We start from the raw sequence: 25,353 nt of genomic DNA, 5'->3' as shown, positions 1-25,353 counted from the left end.
TGAAAACGGGTGCATACAGGAACTGAGAGTAGCATAAAGGATGGGAAGAAGGAGCTACTGTGTACCTGCTCCTTTTCCATGTCGATGCTCTTCTCCCATGCCTGCCTATCTGGAAGAACGGGGCTGGCAACGACTGTTCCTCAGACATCTTAGAGTTCTGCTTCCTCCATATCTACCATTGGCTCTGGGGTTTATTCAATCGCTTCTAAGCCACAGTGTGGTGCAACCAATAGATCCACTATAGGGACCACTGGAAAGAGTAGCTGGAAGGGCACATATTCAGGCTGCTGCTGGCCTGAAGGTTGAGGCAGTGGTGGTACAAGAGGATGTTGATGATTATGATGATGAGGGCTAGGGAGAGGAAGAAACTGCTGCAGGGACACGTAAGGATATGGCTGGTATGGAGCTTGCGCTTGTTGGCCTTGCACAGCAGCTTGCAGGGCTGTTGTCAAGCTTCGAAGTACTTCCATCTACCTGTCAAAGGTGGCAATTTGATCCCTCATCACCCTATCAAATAAAAGGTCCGAGGCTGCCACTCCTTCACACACAGATTCACCTGATGCACGGATGCTGTTAGCTACTGTCCAAGATGACCAGATAACCACTAGATGTTCACTGGCCCTTCTTCTATGTTCCTACTTGTTCATTTCCCTGAAAAGGTTCTATGTGCGCTCCCCTGTCGCTTCAGTGGCACTGACCTTGTGAGCCAAACCTGGGCAGTTTTACACTTGATACAGAGATGCATTGGCTTTCGTGCATTGGCTAGGGGCAGCTCTTCCTCCAGTTGATCTTCCCTCATTCCTGTGGGCTCGGCAGCTGCCAGTCTCAGGGGTTCTGTTGGCTGCTCTTCTTTGGGTGGATTTGTGGCTTCAGCCTCTTCCCACCCACCCTGCTTCCTCCCAGGGAACACCAGGGAAGGAGGAGTTGCTTGGCTCTGTGAAAAGGCGTACCAAGTCCACAGCTAGGGGTGATGACTGGGCTCTCCCCCTCATCTGAGACAGTCAAGATCACTTTCACGATCTTCAGGGGGATCACCAGTATTAGTGAGAGAGTGCATAACAAGCTCATCTAGATCAATAATAGTGTGACACACTCGCTGCTCCTCCTCCTCCAGAGACAGGTGCCCACTCCAGAGAGTGGACGCACTGGAAATGATTGTCCTTGCTTTATAGGGCTCAGTTTGTCTTGACATGCCTGGAGTTGGGGAGGAGAAATCACAGGTTGGAGACTGGCAGCTCTTCATGGGCCAGTACCGGACTCTCTGAGAGTGGGCCAAGCGACTATCTCTGCCAGCAATATAACTGGGAGTCATGTCCCTCCAACCATATAGGATAGTCTCAAACTTGCCACAGAACAGCATGGTGTGCAGCATGATGCCTGAGCGCTTGTTGAGAGTTGTAAATTCCTTAAACCTTTTCTCCAGCCCATGCAGCTTCTCCTTGCACTGAGCAGGGGTGTGAGAGCAGCCCTGCAGTAACATCTGCTCAGAAAACCAAGGGAAAAGAGAATCATGCCTGGTGTTCAGCAGCTGTTCTGGGGCCTCTGGACTTATCCAGAGATCTATGAATGTGCCAAGTTCAGCCTCGGTCCAGAAATGTGCCCAAACTCTGATGCTGTTGTGCTTCCTCTGCCTCGCCAAGGGTCACAGACGCATCGCAACCAGACTCCTGCGATGCTTGTGTATAGAGATCTTGCCGGAAGAGTGGTGGTGAGGATTCAGTGCCTGCTTCCTCTGCAGGATCCATGGTGGTGTATGGGGAGCAAGTCACTTTAGCAAGAAAACACTGCAAGCTTTGCAGACTCCTCCTCCTAAACTACCCGAAGCAACTGAATCTGAGTCAAGCGATTCCAACTCGGGTGGGTGGGTGGGTGATGGAGGAATATTTCCCATGCGCAGGCAAGGCCATTAGGGGGAAGGATAGGTTAGGGCTCCAGTGGCTAGATTTCACCAAAAAGGCGATGTGTGTGCACATGTGTTAATATTTGTCCTGTTCCGTTGCAAAAATGAAAATAAATTTTACACACAACATCATGTTAATGGATTGTGAAATATGAACTAATGAATAAGTGACTTCACTTACAAAATTAGATGACTCTTCTCCAGGAGAATCCTTTCAAAAACCTTGCTGCGGGGGGCTGAGGAAGGGTGGATTGAAAACACAACCAAAGCTGGCAGGACAACAAGCTCCTTCAAGGTCACTGGGTAGATTACACACAGATGGCTCACATGGATTAGAAAATACTAGTTCACTGAGAAGTGGAGGTGGGGGAGGAGAATGCTGCTAGGCAGAGTTCGACAAGCAAGATTGTTTGCAATGAGAGGCACGGCAATGTTTTTTGTCGCTCTTGCCAAGTGGCTCTGTAGCAGAATCCTGGCAACCCACGATAAAATCACTCTCCCAGGTTTGGACAACATGACAACCCACCACGGGCACGAACAACCCTACAAGAAGCCATGGTTTCTCAGGGTGGCTTGTTTGTGAAAAATAAGACACCCCGCAAAAAACGCACCAAGTCTGGACAATCCGACAACCTACCATGGCTGGCTGCCCATGGTGGGTTATCACATCATGCGAGCCCAGTCATAGTGTGACAACATCTAAGAGTTGCCTCCATTCAATCTCAATGTGGAAAGCTGGAGTGTGTCTGGGTCTGGATGGAGTATTGAAGCTTGTAAGATCAGAACTGGATGTGCTGGCAATCCTCACAGTGGGAAGCGACTGAGCTCTACCAGGTTGGAGAACCAGGCCACCCTGGGCCACCGGGGAGCAATCATGTACCTAGAGCTGCACAGAACTCTTGTGATCAGAGGGAAGGTGTTGAGGAGCCCCTATAGCCAATCTGAGTGTACAGCTTCCATCACCACTGCTTGCTTGTCTTGATAATGTGACATGAACCTTTCCACTCTTGCATTTGCTTTTGTTGTGAAGAGATCAAGGACTGGAAGACCCTAGCGACCTATTATGACTTGGAAGTCCTGATGGTGCAGAATCCATTAGCTCTGGTCTACTTTCTTTCTACTCAGGTACTCAGACCATACGGTGAGCACTCCCTAGAGATGTTCTGCTGGGATGGAAAATGGATTCTTCTATGCCGACAGAGTGGCTTCCTTCTGCAGGGTGCTGGACTGTGTCCCTCTTTGCCACATCACATGGGCTTTTCGGATCAGGACATGTTTCTGTGAAGGCTCTCAGTGCTAATCAGATGGCTCTCAACTCCAGCCAGTTGAGGGGACAGGAGTTCTCTTTCAACGTCCAGGTGCCCTGTGCAATTCTGGAAAGAGAATGAGCTCCACATCCTGTGAGGCTGGCATCGGCAGTGACCTGTATTCTGGTTGGCTCCGGGGGCTTGCCCAGGGACAGATTCCTCTGGTTTAACTACCAGGACAGAGAGTTGGTTACCTCTGATGGTGAGACCAGCTTCATATGCTTCCTTTCCAGGATCTGGGTCTGGAATCTGCATAGGAACCACTGCAAGCTCCTGGAATAGAATCATGCCCAGGATACTGAATCCATTGTAACTATCATGAGTCCCTGGGGGCAGGCAAGGCCCATGAGAGTGGAAAACTGTGAAACCAGGGTGGACAACATGGTGTGGACAATGTTCAACACTCTCTTGTGATAAACAGAGTTTGCTCTGTTTTATGTCTAGTATGATGCACAGGTGTTGTAAACACATTGGCGACATGTGCACTATGTCCCTCGGACAGATGGAACATTAATCCGTGGTTGGAAAAGCAAGTCAATGTTCTCCTGAGAATGTTCTCCACACTCTGGAGTGATGAAGACCTGATGAGTAGGTTATCTAAATAGGGGTAGGTATGATAAATAAAAGAGTAGATAAATTCTCTGGACCTTGAGGTGCACCATGACTGCTTGTGGATAAGCTTGATGGGGAGAAGCAAGTACATCTCTGTCAGGTTGATCAATACCATGCAGTCCCCAAGCTGAAGAGCCTCCACAATCCTTCTGAGGGTTTCCATCTTGAATTTTCTGTTCCAAAAACAAGCTGAGAAAATTCAGATCTGACATTGCTTTCCAATTTTTTTTTGGACCATGAAAAAGATGGAGAGCACCCCAGAGGATATTTGGGAAATTTACTTGCTATGTTGCATAAATGACAAATGGCTTCTAGGACTCCTTGCTGCTTTACAGGACTCTGAGAGCGTGAGGAGATCAAGGAGAGCTACCAGGCCTGTTTGAATAGACTTGGCCTACCTTCCATGGGAACCTGGTTGGCAACAGAGGGCTTTCTGGGGTGCTTCTGTGGGAAACAGACTTGGAGAATTGATGTCCTAACCATAAAAACTTAAATAGCTGCTGATAATGGTGGGGTGCTGAAAGGCCTGCCCTGAAAGGACTGTGTGGTCATTTTCTTTTGCCTAGCCTCCTCCTTTTTTGGTGCAGAAAGCAAAGCCTTCTTGTTTTCCTTATTTTCAACCAGCAATAGATTCACCCCAAAGCTTTCCCCTTTGAAAGGGATAGTCATGAGATAAAGCCCTCATGGAGGTGCTTAGAATGGAATGGTACCTCAAGGATCAAAGCTCTTGCCCACAAAACTGAGGCCCTTGCAATCATGGAATCTGAAGTAGCTGCACAGATGGCCAATTGAGGTGTTTAAAGCCAAATCCACTTTGCGGCCACGGGAGCCAGAGAAGGATTCCCTGCCTTCCCTAGGCATTACATTCTTGGATGTCAAGGTAACCACGGGGGCATTCATCACTAGCGCTTGCAGAGACTCAATTGTCCCACAGGAAAGTGAATATATACTTTTTGTGAAAATTATGACCTGCTGCAGACCCAGGAGGGTCTTTCGACTCAGCCTGAATACTATTAATGAATAAATTAGGGCACCACTGAGGTTGATCGTGTGTCCTATGGGAAAATTTTCCCTGCGCCCAGTAGCTCCACATCAGCCAGTTCAGCACGAATAGTTTGTGGAATGTTTAATTTTCCATTTTGATGATGTTAGCCAAAGCAATAGAAGTCTCCAGGTTAAACAACCTGCACTGAATGAGTATTGAAACAAGAGGATCCTCCTTATCAGAAACTTCCTTGGACCCTAGTTCTAGATTAGAATTAGCCCTAGGCAGTTCTCCTCTACCTCATGGACCATGTCCTTTTTAAGATGTAAAAGATCTGATTGCATCCAGGGCCCCTCCTCCGCTAGTGTATGGAGCCACCCAGGGACTGCAATCGCCATCCCTTTCGATGAAGCAGAGGCTCCAACAATGCTGCTCCTGCTGAAGCTAGGGTGGAAAGATGTCACGCACGAGGGCTCACTCGTTCCTCCCAGCTCAAATACATCCTGTCGGCTATTTACTTGCCATGCCTAAGGGGATTAGAATTGAGCACAGTGGCAGCAGCAGTATCTAATGCCTATGTCCCATCTGCACTAGTAGGACTAGCCAAAATAAGGCTGGCTTACCGGGTCAAACTGGTAAATGCTGAGGGACTAGGCAGTACTGTGGTTCTGAGCATTCCCTCCAGTAAAGGCTGTTCATTGGAGGGGCTCTCATGGGCATCTGACTTCAACCCCTCCCTACTCTCCGTAGGAAGGAAAACTATCATGATTTTTTTTTAAGGCAACAGCCGTAAAAGGAAGGAAGGCCCCCACAAGGAAGACTCCCTAGATAATAGAACAAAATAAAACAATTCCTACTGTCCTTGTCTATGAAATGACAAAAGGTGATACAAAAAGGAGAACAACTCTACGCTCCCAAGAAGATTGGGAACAAACGGTTAACCCTGCTCTTCTGTAGAAGGCAGAGCCAAGACTGAAAAGGTTTTCCTCCTCTTCCCAGTATGTACATTTTTTATTGGCCCTGCCTTCTATGGAATTGGAAGCAAACCCTTTTGTCCCTGCTCCACATCTCCCCAACTGAGAAGAAATAAATTCATATTCCTTTGTAGCACAGGTTTCTTTCTTTATAATAGAACAATTTAATTAATTTTTGGTTATATTCTGTTTGTACTGCTAATTTCTCGTATTTTAAATAGGATTCATTCTTATACTAAGTCAGACCACTGATACATCAAGCTCAGTATTATCTACACTGGCTGTCCAGGACTTCAAGGCAGGAGTCTTTCCAAGCTCTACTCAGAGATGCCAGGATTTGGCCCTGGGACCTTCTATATGCAAAGCGTGTGCTCTGCCACTGAATTACAGTCCTTTCCCCTCCCCATATTTATTGAACAATGTCAGCAACCTCACGGTGCCCTTTTTTGTTTTATGATTATACTATACCTATTGCCTGGCTTCCAATGGGTGCATATTGTGGTTGTATTTTTCTTTAATGTTCAATAAAATTAGCCTTGTTTTTTTTTAAAGATAAATCAATCTTTTTGCTGTATGTGTGGGGAGCAAATACGGGCTTATGCCCTGTCTGCAGATTTAGCTTTAAATGCATGGACAGTTAAGCATTTTCAGTTTACAATTCACAGGCACAAAAGAGCACAGAAAAATCAGCCTCATGGCCCAATATAAAATTATTATCATATATACTTTAAAAAAACCAAGTAGCTCTAACCAGAACGGATAGAAATAAATGATTTCTAAATCAGTTTCTATAATTTAAATTAAAGGTTTAAATCATTTTAAAATTTTCTGTGTGTGTATGTGTATGCCTGGTTTAAATTGAAATCTGGATATTAAAGCTGACCCAACAATTATATAACCTTAAAATTAAATCTATGACCTCCTGCCAATCACATCACTTATATAAAAGACATTGAAGCAAAGGTTGTTTGCAAGAACATGAAAAAGAGCTGTGCAGGAACAAACCAAAGGCCTATCTAGTTTTCTTTACATAGTGGCAAACCTTGTTGGATGGAAAGTCCACAGGACATGAGGGCAACAGCACCGTCCTGCTTCTGTTCCACAGAAACGGGTATTCAAAGGCATACTGCAGAGGTTATACAAAGCCATCATGACTAGTGTCCACTATCCTCCGTAAATTTCTCTAATCCCCTTTTAAAGCCATCCAACCTGGTGGCCATCACTACATCTTGTGGTAGCAATGGCCATAGCATATTCTATAGTTTAACTATGCACTCAGTGAAGAACTACTTCCTTTTATCTGTCCTGAATCTCCCACCATTCAGCTTCATTGGATGACCCCAGGTTCTAGTATTACGAGGGAGAAAACGTCTATCTACTTTCTCCACACCATGTATAATTTTATACACCTTTATCATGTCCCCCCCTTACTCACTGTTTTTGTATGCTAAAGAGACCCAAATGCTGTAACCTTTTCTCACTGGGGAGTTACTCCAATCCTGTGATCATTTGAGTTGCCCTTTTCTGTACCTCTCCCAGCTCTAAGTGGCCACAACTCTGTTCACAGTATCTCAGATGTCTTTGCACCATAGATCTGTATAAAAGTGTTATGATAATGGCAGGTTTTTTTCCCATTCTTTTCCTAATGTTCCCCAACATGAAGTTTGCATAATTCTAGCCACCACATACTGGGTCATCAAACTATCCGCCACAAGGTCCCTTTGCCTGTCAGTTGCTGCCAGCTCAGACCCCACCAAATCTGAGAGGTAAGCACAGACTACATGGAAAATGCCAAAAACCAGGGGGAAAAAGCTGGTTACAAAACCAATGTGCCCAGACAATGTGAAGTTCCACCAGCAAGAATTTGGACATCACTAACTGCTTTGAACAGAAATTACCAGTCAAAATTAGGAGACACACAAAATAAAATAACCCAAGCTTCATGAAATGTTTAATTTGCTCATAGCCTGAGAAGTGTATTTCTAATTCTGCGCCAAAATGAATGTACAACAGATGTATGCAAATTCACCTAAATTTCATAATCTAAGCATTTTCTAAATTCCAGATTTAAGTTTTTGTAAAATCTGGAGGTTCTTAGTGTACGATGGCTATAGGAGATATGAAGGTGAGGGACAGTGTTGATGTAAAACGAACATGACAGGAAGTCAAAAGCAACAGAATCATCCATGGATCATTTTGCAGATGTGTTGTATGAATATACCCACTGACAAATAGGATATAAATATTTTGTTTAAATAAGTTGATATACATGTACGTGTGTGTGTGTGCGTGACAGAGAGAGAGAATAAATATAATGCAACATGCACAGACACCAGTTCGTGGGTTCCATCATGGCCAGGTGTGAATTATAGATGCAGATAGGGGCAGTTCTCAAGGGACCCCAATGTGGTCAGTGGAACAAAATATATGACCTACAAATTTGGGAAACTGTTGACTCCTATGGAGAGAAGTAAAAAACCCATTCACTTGATGCCAATCCTGTCCACTTTTCCCGATACTGGAAACCCTGCCTCTTTAACAGAGATATCCCAAGTGTCCCGGAAATGTATGGCACTCCCTTGACACACTTCCTATCTTTAACAGTGATGGGAATTTGGTTGTTCCAATGAAAGCTGGTAGATATTCTGCTAGCATAGATCAGGGAGAAGAGAACTGAAATCCCCATTCAAGTATTAAGTTCATTGGGTGGCCTTTGCCAAGTTACTCTCTCTTAGTGTAATCTTCCTAAGAGAGATGCTGGCGAAGATACAATAGTATAACTCCATGTATGCTGTCCTGAGCTACACAAGGAAAAAGCAAGGTATCAATGTGTAAAATTAAACTGGCACAAATGTTATTGGACATGCATTGGATTTTGCATAGAAAACAAGGAGCTCTAAACAGAATAGGTTGCAAGAGAATCAACACTACACACACACAAACACACACACAGGAGAATAGTGCTTCATGGGCCAAAGTAATATAATCCCCTTCTCCCAAGATAAGCTACACCAGCTAACCATTTTAGTTCAAAGCTGATTAAGTAATCCCATTGTTTGGATTGCAGTCTTCTAGGTTTAAGACAGAGGTGGGGAATTTGTGGCCCTCCAGATGTTGGACTGCAACTCCCATCAGCCCTACCCGGCATAGACAGTAGTGATGGATGATGGAAGTTGTAGTCCAATGACATCTGGAGGGCCACAGGTTGCCCTCCCCTGATTTAGGAGCTATCGCTATACTAGCATGAGAAGTCCAGGCAAACAGTATTGCTCTTGTCCATTTCTGCCTGAACCTTCCTTGCCTGTTTAACTGTACTTCCCCTTCCAGTATTCTTAATATTACAAATGGGGACCAACAACAAAATGTTGTGGTGAATCCCTCACCCTTTACAGGGGTAGGGATGGTCTTATTCAGGGCTCGCACCAGTCTGGAAAAGAACCCCTACAGTATATTCTAGGACCGCAAAGTGTTTGGGGGTGGGTAAGTTTTGGGAGAGGGGAAAGGAAAAAGCAAAAGCTTTTTCTTTCACACCCTGAAATCTTCCCCCACTGCATTATAAAATGTTAATGAATAAAGATTTGGGGCTGGCTGCCAGGCCCAAACCAAAACACTTTGCTATATATTGGCAGGTGGATCAGGAAAGCAGAAACAAGGAAGTTATCACTAGGAAAAAGAAGACTGGTATTTGAAGTCTGAGACCCAGTTCACATGTAATAGCAGCAAATCCTGAGTTAATTAACCCAAGATTTGCCATGGCGTGTGCCGGGCGCTTTCCACAGCCATTTTGTGTATTCAACCCACAATCAGGGCCAATCGGGGGTTGCTAAGCAATGTCTGAACCCTGGCATTATAGGTTACTTGAGGGTTTAACAACCCACTATAGCTAACCTAGCTACTCCAAGGAATAAAACTTTTATTTTTTACATCCTGGATTTTTGTCTCTTCTTTTCACCATGGTCCAAACTGATAGGCTGGGGATCATTCACATTAGGGACACTAGCAAAAAATATTTTTACAAGTGGTAAAAGACCAATGGTTTGCACAATAATTTCAGCTTGCGCGTTCACCTGTCGGTCTACAGATATTGCTAAATATTTGTTCGGGTGCTAAAAAAAGGGGTTGCAATACCCCAAGAAAAATACATTACAGGAATGAAGGCTAAATACAGCTTAAACTCATAAGCGCTACTTTCAATCTGCCTAGGTTAACTCTCCACTGAGTGAGTTCACACATAAAGTTGGCAAATAATTAATTGATCCACAATTTGCTGGGATGCATGCTGTGTACATCGCTTTCATTTTCTGTAAACAACCTCAGATCAACATAATCAGAGGTTACGAGTGTGATGTGAAAACCTGGACCGCTGGATTGTTCAGGAGCTAAAGAACCCAGTGGTTAACCAACACTGGTTAACTCAGCAGTTAGCCCTTAAACAGCCCAATAGTCTGGGTTCACATGTCATGCTATGTCATGTATAGATACATTTATAAATCAGATATAGATGATGGGCAGTGTCCTATACTACCGCTGCACCTCCGCTAGTTCTTTTGTGCTAGTGGAACCAACTGCTAGCACAACAAGGACTAGTGGTTCCAGAAATAAGCACAGAAACAAGAGGAAAAGCTTGTTCCCAGAATGGGGCAGGCCAGTGGAGCTCCCTTCTGAGAACTCGGCTGATCTGCCCCATTTCAGAAATGAGTATTATCGCTCATTACTAGTTGTTTCAGGAATCTCTAGTTCCTATTGCACTGGCAGTTCATTCCACTAGTGTGGGTGCAGTATAGGATACTGCCCTTTGCTAATAACTGTAATAATTAATAGTACATACTAGATACTGGATAGTACATTTGAATACTTCTATCATCCAGCTCTCAATTTGACTGTTTCTGCTTTTAGAGAACCAGATCTGGAATTAAGCCACGATGGTAGCAACATATGCATCTAGAAAGAGGGAGGAAGGGAAGGCACCTGAACAGAATTCCAACAGAGCTAATTACAATCAAGATCATACTGGCAAGAACGATTTCAAACAGAATATGAATTCTCCTAGCCTTGTGTGTTAATTACTTCAGCAGTCTGCTAAATCAGAACTTCACGATGCATCATTAGACCCAAGAATCCCGAAGTCACTGACTAATCTTACAAAAAGTTCTATTTGTTCCCAGCAACTGTTAGTAAGAGATCCTTCCAAATTCCTCCTTTATTTCAGTTTCTCTCTTGATTAGGCTGCTGAAGAGGTTTTGCTGGGGCTCTGAATACAGATTGAGGGTTAGTTCTTCTTTCCATAGATGCTGGACAGAAATCAACTCAGGCTGACAGAAACACTAATTATAATAATACAAAATTGAGTGGCTTAGTTCCTTGAGGGATGCTCAGGACCAGCTAGTCACCAAAGTTCTTTCTTCTTTCCTAGCCAGCTGTAAAGCAGGAGGAAAGGAAAGAAGAAATAAGGGGACGAATAAGCAGATCTTTTTGGTGATGGGGAGACATGAAAGAGCTATCCAGTAGGCCACGTGGATAAGTCACATCACTAACTGTAACAGTGAACAGGAGCAATCCACAGAGACTGCAACAGTTTATTGAGGGTCTCACTTGTAGAAGCTCTATGACTGGAGGGAAAAGAAAGAAGAGAGTCCTATGTACTGAGTGAAGCATCCCCTCTCTCCTCTAACCCTGGGATGGTAAGAAGGTAGATCAGGATATACTGGTAGATGTCTGGTCAATTTGCAGTAGACTGGCAATTGTTTCTGACTCTCAGCTGTTCAATAATAGCAACAACAAAATGACTTCTTCCACTTAAATTAGGTTGTTGAAATGAAGAGAGCTTGAGGTAATCAGGACTGGAGTTTTGTGTGAAAGGACTGTGAGCTCTGTTCAATTCAAGTATTGAAAACAAGTTCCTACGCTCAGAATGTACTCAGACACATTTAGAATTAAAGAAGAAGGTGCATGCCTTTTGCTTCTTGGAGTTCTAATAAAAACCAAAATAGATCCAACAAGCCAGAGCTCTGCCCACCCATACTCTAACCCACCGTGGTTCTCCTTTCCTTCTTCCCAGGCTTGGAAGGAAGAAAACAAATCCCACCCACAGTCTCCAAGTCACTGCACTGTTTTTCAGTACATTTTAGATCTGTTGTATTGCTGCTATTCTCTGGCAGCTGGTTTTATTCTGTTGCTTTTTTGCTCTATTTTAGATTTTATTTTCATGTTGTATTTTTGCACTGTATGGTTTTAACTTTTTACCACCTAGAGAACTTTTGTAAACCACCTAGAGAACTTTTGTTATTGGGCAACATAAAAAAAATTGAAAATAAATAGGTCATGTACAAACAACAGCTGCCATCAGTGCTGCAAAAAACCAGTGCAACACTAATGGTTTCCACGCTGGCTCTTTCCCTGGTTTCTGGGAAAGGGAAGGCAGCAGAGGGGAGGATCTTATGTTTGAATGCATAGCTTGAGAGAGAAACTGCAGAGGAGGAGCAGGAAAGGAGCCTTGGAGTGGGAACAAAGAGGTTAGGGGAGGGAACAACAGATGAGAAGATTGTGAGAAGGTAAACGGGAAGGAGGAAAGTTGCTGGGCTTATTAGTGGGTTAAGAAACTGAGAACTGTTAGGAGCTGCCAGCTGCCATCTTGAGCAAAGGATCAGTTTGAAAGAACATGCTAAAATATATTAATATATATAATATCAAGCAACATGACCTATAATCACCCCCCCCAAAAAAAACTTAGCAAAGAAACTCAGTACCTTCTCATCAGAGGGGATAGATGTATTTGACACTAACGCTGCTTCAACAAAACCCTGTTCAAGTAGGGAATCATATTTGATGCTTCTTTTTCTATTTCTCCTCTCCTTATTTGCCGGTTTTACCTCATTGTCCCCTGCTTGAGATCCAACTATTCCATTGTCACCACAAATTGAAGACTCAAAGAGAGGCTTTCCATTCATGTAAGTTTTAGTGATTTTCAGTTTAATCTCTGGAGAGCCATTCTTAGCAGGAGTAGTGTTAGGTGGCGTTTCAGCTTCTTTTATATCCTGAGATTCAAAGCGCAGCTTGGTATCTTGTGTTCCAGATTCTCCATTAAATACACGAGAAGTGAGATCTTTCAGCTTCTCTGCTGGGATAAAAGGGAGCGCATCATGGCCATTATATTTTGGCATGACATCCTCCTGTAGTGCGGCAGAAAGATGTGTTTTGGACAGGTAGACAGAACACTCACGATTCAATTCACAGTTCTGTGTTTTCCCTGTAGGACTTCCAAGGATCTCTGGTACTTGTTTCATTTTTATATGGTTGACACTTTTTTTGGTTAACAGAAGAGAGTTACTTTTCAAATCCATTCAGCCAAAGAGATTTCCAGTTTTATACTGCTGTATTAACAAAACACAAAGAAAGAAATAGAAGCATTAATACTGGAAGATTTATTTTGACTGGTGCTTGTGTTTATATTACTTTCATTATGTCAAATATTGTAGAACACACTGTCAGAAATTTACTGAGGCCAAATCCCCACATTTTGAGTAGTAAGATTTGATGCTGAGCTCACCCATCTGTACCCAATATTGCCACTAAGAAGAAAGTAAAAAAAATCTAAAGTTAACACAATTAGCATGATATTTACCAAGGGCTTTTTTTTTTTTTACCAGATTAAACCCTGGCTTATATGACCTTGAAGTTTCCTTCAAGGAAAAATCTAGTAAATTCTAGTGTAAGGCATGAACACTTCCTATTTTAAAACTATCATAACATACAATTGCAGTAGATTACATTATCCTCAGGAAGAAACAATCCGGGTCTTGAAAGCAGGTGAGCACCGATTCTCATGTGTGAATAAAGCTGAGCAGGAGCCTGCAGCAAAACCGTTCACCCACAGTCTATAGTTTGTCTACAACTGGGAAAAGCTGAGGCTGAGAAGAATGCAGCAACACCTGGTCAGAAGACACCATTCACTCCAAAGCTGCTATTTAGGATTTGAGAACTCTGCCAAGTTCTTTCCCCCATTGTATAAACCAACCAAAACAGCCAACAGCTGCAAGAGGAATGCCAGATACCACTGTATAGAGGAGGTATGATCCCTCCAGACCCTGCATGGCTGCATTCCTCTGACACTACACCTCCTCTAAGTTAAAAGCAAGCAGGAGAAAGTCAACAGGGGGCAGGAGCCTGCAACACAGCATCGCTGGACACAAGAATAAAGAAGAACTGTGGAGGGCAAGTCCCCAAGCCATGTAGAGAGGACTCATGCTGATCAGATAAACATGACAGGAATCATGACACCAGTACCAGATTCTCAGGAATTTTATGGGGCTAAAATACACACAGTAATTTTTGGTTGTATGGTGATTTTTACATTATTTTACGTATCTTACAATAGGCCAAATCTTAAGACAATGGAAGCCAGGCGCCATGTGAAGAAAGTTTCTGTCGTTATATTGCTATACCAGAGTTAAACCTCTCCCACAGACATGGAAGGAATACTGTGAAAAACTAGGAAGACAGTGTTATTAAGGAACACTTCTTACACCAGCAAGAGATTTTTTTTTAAAAGAGCTAGAGAGGAAGAAGACTTCTTACATCATGGGGGAGAAGAACAAGGGATACAACAGAAAATCACAACAGAGATATGGTAGTTTATAAAGGCAGTTTATAAAGGATGAGAAAGTAAAGGGGAAAGAACACAGAAACAAAAAGGAAAGAGCTTCTTAGCTGGAAAAAAGGGAAACCACATTTTTTGGGAGGGGTGGGGGAACAGGAGTTTATTTATTTAATTACCTTTTTATATCGCCCAATAGCCAAAGCTCTCTGGGCGGTTTACAAAGATCAAAAACATTTAAAAATACAATATACAGATTTTAAAAGCCAATTCCATAAAAATCACACAAACAGATAATATACACAAGAACATATATCTAAAACAACTTCAAACAAGCAATCTCAAGGGAAACAACCATAAGCTATTCAAGGATCAATTAAAACTGATCATATACTGTTTACATAGTGTATACCAGAGCTTTCCAAACTGTGTGCCATGACACATTAGTGTGTCAGCGGCAGTGTGTAGGTGTGTCGCGCGAAATGCAGAAAATGGGCACCGCGGAGCTCCCTTACTTGCATTTGCTTCCCTTGGCCCCTCCCCCAGAACTTCCTAAAGCACCTAATGTTAAAGCAGCTAAGGCTTAGCTGCTTTAACATTAGCTGCTTTAGGATCATGTGGCGTCTTGACGTAGGACGCACATGATTGGCGGTGTTGGAGCAGTATGGTGAGGTAGAGGTGCAGGGCGAAGAGAGGGAAGGGGAGGTGCCGCCCTGGGAGCAGAGCTTAGTCGACGCTGGCGCGAAGTGGCAGCGGCCACCAGCCCTGCGAGATTTTGAGCGCGCCCTTTGCGGACTTCTGCACCGCACTCCTGCACGGCCAGACCAGAGTAGCGCACGGGTAGAAACGCCACCTGGGACTGGGACTGCACCAAGCGGGCCATCCGCCATCTTGGCCAGTCGGAACGGAGCTCAGTGGAGGCCAGAAGCCTCAGAATCAGCATGCTCACAATCACCCGGGCAAGCGCAGCTGCAGGCTGTCACCCAGTCAACCCACCTGCTGCTGGATGAAGGGAGGCCACCCTCCCAAACCCAGTGTGGCAAACAGCAAGCCACCCACCATGTGGCACTAATAATTTGATTTCTGCCATTTATTTTTATTTTCACTCTGCTGTAATTGTGGATTAACCACCCACCGGCAGTGTACCACCGGAGAGTGCTGGAACTGGACTCTGGACATAGGCATTGCAAATATTTACAGCAATATAGCCTTGTAGTGAGACATATATATTTAGACCATTTTTGTTGGGACTTTTGCTTCTCTACTTCATGTGTTTTTGCAGCTGAGCTCCTACCTGGGCCTATGTGTCCTAATATGTATTGTAAATACTTCAGTTAATTTTGTTTATTTTTCACATTTTCTTGCACTTATTTACATACTGTTACTCATAAATGACAACAATGTATGTTATTATCTTACAAATCATATATTTTAAATATATAAATGAAAGGTTTTCATGAGGTATGTTCTATCCCCATACATTTCATTATTACAATTTATGTATGTGTCTGTATCTCTTATAACGGGTTAGTTTAACCTCCAGTTTGCTAGTAAAACTGAATTACCGTGTCACGAAATGATGCATGTCTAAAAGGTGTGTCACCAACATGAAAAGTTTGGAAAGCTCTGGTGTAGACAGTGTTCCATGCTTCACTCTTAGGCCTGTATGAGACATGGCGTTAGCAATACCACCACTGAGCATGCATGGAAAGTGAAACAAGACAGGAGGCTTGACAAGCACCTGGAAGGAACTACTTTTGTAAGTAAATAAATGGGCATGCATAGTTTTCCCACCACTTTTACATAGATAGTCATACCAGGTTTTTTTCCACAACTAAGAATGTTTCCAGCCTTGGTGATAGAAATTTCATTAAAGCAACAAGCCAGCCAGGATTACACAGAAGGGCTGTTCGCATGACATGACAGCGCACCGTGGTTTATTTCAAATCAATCTTTACTGCTTTAGCCAACTTCCATTACAAAAACATAATACAATTCCAGAATAAAATCCACAAAGTTTACACATAAAAAGTTACAAAAATAACAGAAGTTATTTACAATTAAAACAATAAAAAACCCCACCCCCCACCACCAAAATATCCTACCCTGCCCTGGTAGGACTCTTAAACTAAAAAAACCCCTACCAGAAACATGCTCCCTCCTTTTATTAAACATCATCTTGACAATCACATAATTGGCCCATTCCTTCTTTATAGACAAAACTGCACTTAAAACATTTGCAAAATCAAATATAACCGTGTATGTCGGGTTTGTAAGGAGAAATACCATTATTTCCTCTCCTGCCCAGCTTCTTTTATCCTCCAACCACTTTACAATGGACTTCTGTCTCAGGGAATTTATACAAGTTACAGCGTAACACAATGTGTTCCAAGGTAGACCTCAGACTGAGAATATAGGCACAGAGGCTCTTTCAAAGGAATCCCTGTATATAATCTCAGCATAACAGCAGAAGGTAAGCTATTTATTCTTCCTAGACTTATTTAACCCACAGTGATGCTGTGCTGTGTGCATGGCACATACAGCTGCCATTATGAATATGCAACTCCCACTTGTCGTGTTGTACAAACCTGGTAAGTGTGGGTTGTTTAACCCTCATAGGAACATAGGAAGCTGCCTTATACTGAGTCAGACCATTGGTCCATCTAGCCCAGCATTGTCAACACTGACTGGCAGTGGCTCTCGAGGGTTTCAGGCAGGAATCTTCCCTCACCTTACCTGGAGAAGCCGGTGATCGAACCTGGGAACTTCTGCTTGGAAAGCATGTGCTCTATCACACGGAGCTGTGGACCCTCCCTAACTCTCACATAACCCATGGACTGTTTTAGATTATGGAAGGGTTGTTTAACCCACACTCACCGGGTTTGCACGACATGACAACCTCAAGCGGGGATTGGATATGCAACCTGGTGGCCATGGATGCTGCAGCTTGTCATGGGTTAACACATGACGACATGAGGCGTTGTCCAAAACTGGTCAGAAAATCCTGTAGACCACTCTTCCCCAACTCCCCAAGGCATCTGAGGGACTTTTGAGGGCTCCAGCCTTGAAGACACCAGTACACCACAGCCACCCTGCATCATCACAGCCTGAGACTACTAAAATAGACCAGGTCCCTTTAAGAGAAAAGGCCTTAGTGAATGTGGAGGCTGGGCATACCAGTCTAAAGGAAATCAAAACCTTACTTATGGCTCAAGTCACCATCTCCTGCTTGTTGGAGTAACATACAAATAAGCTCATCTGGCTTCCAGCCCCAGCACCACTTTGGGATGTCCACTATGCTGTCCTATTCCTGCTGTCAGGGTTCCCACTGAGCACAGGGAGTGGCTCAGATTCTGAAGAGGAATTGCAGGAGGTGGAGGAGGAAATTTCCCAGGCTTGTCCAGAGATAGAGACACAGACTCCGCGGGCTTCAAAGACCCAACTGGACAGAGAGGGCCTCTCTTCACACACCCCTGTGAGAGATAGTGAACAGGGAGGTGGGGTTTGGAGAGCCTGAATTCTTAAGACGCCAGGAGCAGACGCAGAGCCAAGAGAGAGATGGCACGGGCGGAGCTTAGAGGGTCTGCCCGATTGGCCCAGCGTGAACAGTGCCACTTAGAGGCCTCACGAGAGAGAGGAGATCCCCCACCCCCACCTAGTAACCCGCCTTTTCTTCAAACGGTGGGCATTTTGTAGACTGTGAGTCACTGACCATTTGCATCTGTATGACCCACTGAAGTAGTGGAGTAAAAGCCGAGAATTGAAGCCTCTTGTCTGTGTTTTCATTTGGGTTCTGAAGTTTACAGTAGGGACAAAAGGGAATCCTGACACCTGCTCCTGCTAGGATTGATAAAAATTGGTAATTTTTAAAAAACAGATTTTTTATTTAAATAATTTTTAAAGAGATAATAACTAAAACACTAAATTTCAATCTCATTGAAAAAACATAACAGTTACAATTAAGTCTCAGCACAAGCATCTACTCAGCACTAGTTAAGCCTCGTCTGGAGTACTGTGTCCAGTTCTGGGCACCACACTTTAAGAAGGATGCAGACAAACTGGAGAGGGTTCAGAGGAGGGCAACAAGGATGATCAGGGGACTGGAAACAAAGCCCTATGAAGAGAGACTGAAATAACTGGGCATGTTTAGCCTTGAGAAGAGAAGACTGAGGGGAAATATGATAGCGCTCTTCAAGTACTTGAAAAGTTGTCACAGAGAGGAAGGTCAGGATCTCTTCTCAATCATCCCAGAGTGCAGGACACGGAATAATGGGCTGAAGTTACAGGAAGCCAGATTCTGGCTGAACATCAGTAAAAACTTCCTGACTGTTAGAGCAATACGACAATGGACCCAATGACCTAGGGAGGTAGTGGGCTCTCCCACACTGGAGGCATTCAAGATGAGGCTGGACAGCCATCTGTCAGGGATGCTCTGACTTAGATTCCTGCACTGAGCAGGGGGTTGGACTCAATGGTCTTGTAGGCCCCTTCCAACTCTACTATTCTATGATTCTATGTTAAATTTACACCTAGTCTCATAAAAATGAATTAATGGCTCTGTCACACTCACATACTTTCTAAGGAAATTCAGTCAAATATAGGCATTTTAGTTTTTCATCTCATGAAAATGTATCTGTCTAGTCTAACTACAACTCTGGAGTTTTGGTTTCTGTTTCCCTGGCTAAAGTCATACGTGAAAAGACACAGGCTGGATAAGATGATTGTTCTTCTGTGGTTCTCTGGTGCAGTGATGGATTTTCTGGAAAAAAAATTCCAATGCAAATTAGCCTAATTTGCATAGTCATTTGCACTGGAAAATTTTCAATTTGCATCAGAAAATCATTAGAGAGTGATTTAGCATGTTTACTAAATACAAATAATTTATTTGTTGAATAAACAACAAAGCAAAAAAAGTACCCCATGTTAAGTTTTTGTTTGAATACATCACAGGTATTTGACCTGAAATATTTGAGTAGGAAAATTAAAGCACACCTAATGTGATTTAAATGTTATATTATGTAGACATTTTTATTGGAATACTTGTAAGCATTTAAAGCCAATAGCATGTGCCTCCCTTACATTGTTTAAATGTAAGAAAGCAACAAAGGTACTGAAAACTGTTGACACACTAATTCAGCCTTCCTCAATCTGGTGCCCTCCAGGTATTTTAGATTACAACTCCTAGCATTCTTCAGTCAGCATGGCTGGCTGGGGATGCTGCAAGTTAGCAACCCAAAGAACTGTGCATGATATGCTTACAACCACTCACCTATTTCAACAGAGCTTAATTCTCCTCCACTAAAGTCACTGAGTCACTTTTAGTTTCGCTATGACTATTTATTAATTCCATTTCACACTGGGACACATATGCATTTCAGTGACATATGTATTCTCTCACATACTTGCTAGGGATAATTCATCAGAAAAAGTAAATTACAACTTTGAAACTGCCAAGCTTGCCTAGTATTGTATTTGCAATTGGCATCCCTTCATTGCTACTAATGAATTTATCAAACAGAAATTTTTCCAAGGAAAAATAAAGCACTGAAAATTTTTTCACCCCACCATCACTGCTATGGTGGTGGAGCTTGATCAAGCAAAAGCAGAGGAATCAGTTAAGACAGAAAGAGAATATAGTGGAGTGGATAAAAATTGATGATTTAAAAAAAAAAACAGGAGAAAAATTAATGTAAAGGGGATTTTTATTTTTTAAAATATGTAAATACTAAGTTTCTCTTAAATAATAACTGGGTTAACATTAAATCTGGATATTAAAATTAAACCTGGATATGCCATACAGTGCCAAGACTTGTTGTACAGTTAATGTCTAAATTGAATCAGTGCCTCTACTAGATGCATTGAGTTAAAGGAAGCTTTTCTATGGAGACGAAGAACCACTCTGATCATTTCTCAAATATGAATATTTACACTCTATGTACAACAGTCATTTCATCTTCACCTGATGAAAACAAACTGTACTAGTCTGCCCACTAACTATTAAACCTTGCTTCAACCAATCAGTAATGGGCATTTCATTTATGTTTACTACTTTGTTTCTTGCATGGATGAGGCTAGGCCAAGACAGCATGACCCTGAAAGGAGAAACACTGGAAAGTAAAAAAGACAAGAGTTGTCCAGCATGTATTTTCCTATATTCCCATTCTTAGATTTCAATCCTATAAGTACTTGCCTGGAATAAGCCCCACTGAACTCGATGGAACTTATTTCAGAGTAGATATGTATAGGATTGTGCTGTTAACCTCAAACTGTCATGGGTGTTGGTCATAAGAAGGAACCTATACGGGAATATTTTAAAGACATTCTCTCTGTAAGTAAAAAGGAAAGCATGACAATATATAGAGAGTCAAGAGATGAAAAGCTGTTTGAAAGAATGAAACCATGTATTGATTTATTTCATATTATTTATTTACAAAATTTCTATACAGCTTCTCATTTGAAACAAATCCCGAAGCTGTTTCGTGTAAATAGTATTCTATTTAGTTGTAAATTAATATGGTTTAGTGGTCATATTTGTAATAAATATATGAAAAAGTTTCAATGGGAAACTTGATTTCAATAAGTGATTTAAACCAAGTCTTCTTCTTGATGATTTAAATCATGATTTCAATCAAAGACTTAAATTGCCTTAATTTAAGATAAACCACCCTGGTACACACTTGCCTGGGAAACCAGACTTGACCAAACCCAGGGTAAAGACCTGACCCATAGTGCAACCCTGTAATTCAGGCCTCACTAGCACCCAACACTTAAGTCCTCACCATAACAGAGGCAGAACAGAACAGTGCCATCCAAATGTGTTGGACTGCAACTCCCATTATCCCTAGCCAGCACTCCATTTGACACCAGGTTAGGGAAGGCTGCTGTAGGTACTTTAAACTGCAACCAAATGGTTACACACACAGAACACTTCAGACAAAAATTATTAATGTGCGTGTGTGTGTGTGTGTGTGTGTATGTGTGTATATATATATGAAGAAATGCCTATAGATAACTCGTTCTGTAAAAAGTTTACTCTGTGTGGCCTCTGTGAAGCTACAATGTGTATGCATTGGCCTGAGGCTTTGTTTTGTTATGGTCAAAGGCCTGTGTAGTAGTTGCTTAGTGACATTCTGAAAGGGGGGGGGGAGAGCGAGAATCACTTTGAATATTGGTACACAGGGCCTGAATCAGGTAAATTAAATTCTCATTGGCTGGGGATTCTAGCCAGTTAGAAAAGAGCGGTTGGGAAATGACAGTTAAGGTGTGACAGTTAGGCGTGTAGTCAGAGTCTCAGAGGAAGTCTGGGGGGACAGAGGAAGAAGGTCTGCTGGTTGGTGTGTAGTGTTATAAAAAGGACTAGGAGAAAGCTGAGGAGAAATTGAATAGCTTGAATATTAAGCTATTCGTTCTCCGTGGGATTACCTTAGGTGGCTGGTGAAGACCCGGAGTAGGGAGCAGGTGGCTGTGTTCTGCCAAGAGGCTACCCAAGAGCTTGTCAGAGGAAGGTTATACAAGCAGGTGGTAAAAGCCCAAATAAACTCTCCAAGCAGTTAGAGGAGCTTGGTGTCAGAGGAAGACTGTACCCAGAAGCTTGACCTGGTTGTAAACGTATTTGGCTGGGGTGGATGTTTAGGAATTTGACCTGAGATAAAAGAAGTCCTTAGAGGCTTGTAACAGCAACAGCATCTCTTGAGTGCCAAAGAATTGTCCCTAAGCAGTCTTTTGAAAACCCCAAGGTAAGTAAATAATCTCTTATGTTCAAAATATACCTTTAATAAATTAGTTGTTTAATAGTTCAACTTGTCTCTGGTGTTGGTGCCCATCTCATTCCTAAGCCTCTTTACCAGCTACTAGAAGGCTTTAAAGTATTCTAACAGAATTGGTGGCAGCCAGAAAAGGTCAGCTTGTGGAACTCTTATAGTGGCAGAGAGTCCCTTAGGCCCAGAAATATAAGCATTTGCTATAAATAAGAAACCTCATAGGAGGGACTGCCCATGAAGGAGTGGTTTCCCCATAGATGGTGGCAGTAGCGGGGAGAGGAAATCCCCCGACCTATTTATGCAAAAATTCCTTCTGAAGATTAGAACACATTTTGTCCTCAAGAGACTCTCAACCTGCCTCTGTTGTTTTACTCAGCACCAACCATAGCGTGTACAGACAGAAAAACAAAAACCAATGCATAAACAAATTGTCTTGGGACAGAGGTTCTATTTTCCCCTAAACAGGTATAAATAGCTAAATTCAAACATCACATAAATCTATGGTTTGCAGTGCTTAACTGTGGTTTGTTGTGATGTTATAACTGACAAACCACATTTCCATAAACTGTGGTTTGGTGTGGCATACAAATTAGAAAAACATGGATTTGACCATTGCTCCACCTTCTGAAGCTGTCGGACCATGGAGATGGGAGTGCTGAGAAAATGAAAACAAAACTATTCAAGTAGGGTCTTACTGACGGTTCCCTAAGTACTCCCTCCTCCCAGCTGACTGTCCACTCACTATCCTGCTCTTGCACTTGCTTCCAATGTAATATGAACAGAAGGCAAGCATAACAAAACAGAGGCAAATCTGCAACAAGAATGATCTGCCCCCTTGCTGTGATCCATGCACCTGTTCCTCCACCTCCACAATGAGGTATTAAGCATGAGAAAAGATCCTTATCTCCTCTATTTTGGGGAGCAAAGCCTTGATTCAGGAAACTTCTATAGCTGAGTTTTGGTGGGAACACTCCCCCACCATCTCAGTGTGCATGTCCCCAGTGGGTTCCTGCCTATTCCCTCAGTTCCTTGAGACCGATGTTGTGGCCTTGGAACCAAGAAAGAAACCATACCTTTGGTACCCAACATCAAACTAAAGCATGACACTGAAGAGGAGACAGTGGGTGGGTTATGTGAATGCATCAATGAAGAGGGGTTGGTTGATGCTGAGTGCACAGAGCTGACTAGCCTGGTGTGCAGATGTGTTGGCCACTAAAAATGTTACCTACCATGAGAGGAGGCATTAAGTCTGTAGTTGCTAGTGGCTCAAAAGGTTTGGACGAGAGTGCTTTAAGCACAACCAATAGACTCCAACTTGGTACCGTAGGGCGAACTGGTGGTGCCAGGTTCCCAGTTCCTTTAAGGAACCTCTTTGCCATTGGATGCAAAAAAAAACCGTGAAAACCGCTCAACTGGAGAATAAGCAGAAATAGCAGACAAATAAACTCGTAATGACGACAACTTCAAACCTTTGTCAAACAGAGACAGAAGGAACTATAATATTTGTGACAAAGAGCACTGGTGAGGAGTGCCTGATCAAAGGCAGTGAAAGCTGTCCATTTCCCTGCATACAAATGCTGCGTTGACAGTTTATGGGCGGTATGAAGGATTCTCTGTACCGATGTTAGAATAGCTTCAAGTTTCATTCACCCGATCCTCCATGCTGTCAATTGGAGGGTTGGCAAATTCGACCTCCCTTTCTGGTGAGAAGAGAGGGGTGAGAGGGAAGGCGACAGAACTGGCAGCGTGCCATCCATAGTAGTGGGGCAAACCACAGCTGTTGAGGCCACCAGGTTATTAAAATGTATTTGATGCTGTCCTTTTTTATTTTTGTCAGGATCCTAGTTATGAGGGGAAACAGTGGGAAAATGTAAAACAACGTTCCCATCCAGTAGAGGAGAAAGGCATCTTCCAGTAAGTTTTGACCCCTGCCTGCTCTGCTGCAAAATTTCCTGTAGACTGCATTCTCCAGAGTGGTAAATAGGTCCACTTGTGGCTTGCCCCAGTCGTGGAACACTGTGTCCAGAACCGACCTGTCCATCTCCCACTCGTGGGAGGTCAATACGGCCCAACGGAGTTCGTCTACTAAAACATTGTCCACGCATTTCAACCAGCAGGTCATTCCACAACTGAGGGGCAGCAAAGGAAAAGGTTCTCTTGCCTGTGGCTGTAAATTTCACATTAGGCACCTGCAGCAGATAGCCCTTGGGGGACCTTAGGTGGCAGACTGGGGCAAAGGGGAGAAGACGCTCCCTAAGGTACCTTGGATCTATACCATGTAAGGCTTTAAAGGTAAGAACCAGCATTTTATATTTTGCTCAGAAACAAATTGGCAGCCAGTGTAAAGATTTTAAAACTGGTGTAATATGGTCTCCACAGGATGTCCCAGAAACCAATCTGGCTGCCATATTTTGTACCAGTTGAAGTTTCTGAACTAAATACACAGGCAGCCTCAAGTACAGCGCAATATAGAAATCAAGCCTAGAGGATACCAGCACGTGAACCACCGTTAGTTACCAGGTCCACATGTTCCAGGAATGGGTGTAGCTGGCATATCAGCCGAAGTTGGTAGCAAGCACTTTTCACCACTGCCCTCACCTGGGGTGCCAGAAGCAGGGTTGGGTCAAGAAGCACCCCCAAGGTATGAACTTGATCCTTCGGGGGAGCGCAACCCCATCCAGAACTGGTTGACATACCTCAATACCTGAGTTAGGACCCTTCACAATGAGCACCTCTGTCTTGCCTGGATTCACCTTCAGCTTGTTCTCCGTCATCCAGCCCATTACCAACTTCAGGCTGTAATTCAGAGGAGTCATACCTTCCTTGGATAAAGATGTTAAGGAGAAATATATTTGGGTGCCATCAGCATACTGATAACACTCAGCCTCAAACCTCCTGATGATCTTTCCCAGCAGTTTCATGTAGATATTGAACAGTATCAGGGATAGAATGGAGCCCTGAGGGACTCCACATAACAGTTCCTTTTTTGAGGAACTATCCCCAAGCAACACCATCTGGAACCATCCTGAGAGAAAGGAGTGGAACCATCGCAGAGCAGTGCCCCCAACCCCCTCAGGCAGTCCACAAGGATGCAGTCCTGATGTGATGGAATAGATCGATTCCGGTGACTGTTGATGCCGAACACATCCTATACCATAATCATCCCTCGGATAAGGGTGCAGGAAGTGAAGGGATGGTGATGGGTCCCTAATCTCACCTTCT

The 25,353-nt window shown here is 43.2% G+C and overlaps 1 protein-coding gene across 3 annotated transcripts in view; it reads right to left on the bottom strand.

Moving 5' to 3' along the window:
* Positions 1 to 25,353, bottom strand: part of NSD2 (nuclear receptor binding SET domain protein 2) — a 154,706-nt gene that overhangs the window by 107,993 nt on the left and 21,360 nt on the right. For 2 of the 3 annotated variants that reach the window (XM_084845023.1, XM_084845025.1), the window contains exon 2: positions 12,525 to 13,148. In XM_084845023.1, coding sequence (XP_084701149.1) covers positions 12,525 to 13,118 — 594 coding nt within the window. In that variant the 5' untranslated portion in view covers positions 13,119 to 13,148. The remainder of the gene's footprint in view (positions 1 to 12,524; positions 13,149 to 25,353) is intronic. The other variant, XM_084845024.1, reaches the window with a different exon arrangement.

Source organism: Heloderma suspectum, chromosome 3 (genome assembly GCF_057233095.1).
Source record: "Heloderma suspectum isolate Gila_16-S chromosome 3, 16-S_ref, whole genome shotgun sequence".
NCBI lineage: Eukaryota > Metazoa > Chordata > Lepidosauria > Squamata > Helodermatidae > Heloderma > Heloderma suspectum.
Note: the sequence above shows the minus strand (reverse complement) of the source record. Positions and strands in the feature narration are given on the sequence as shown.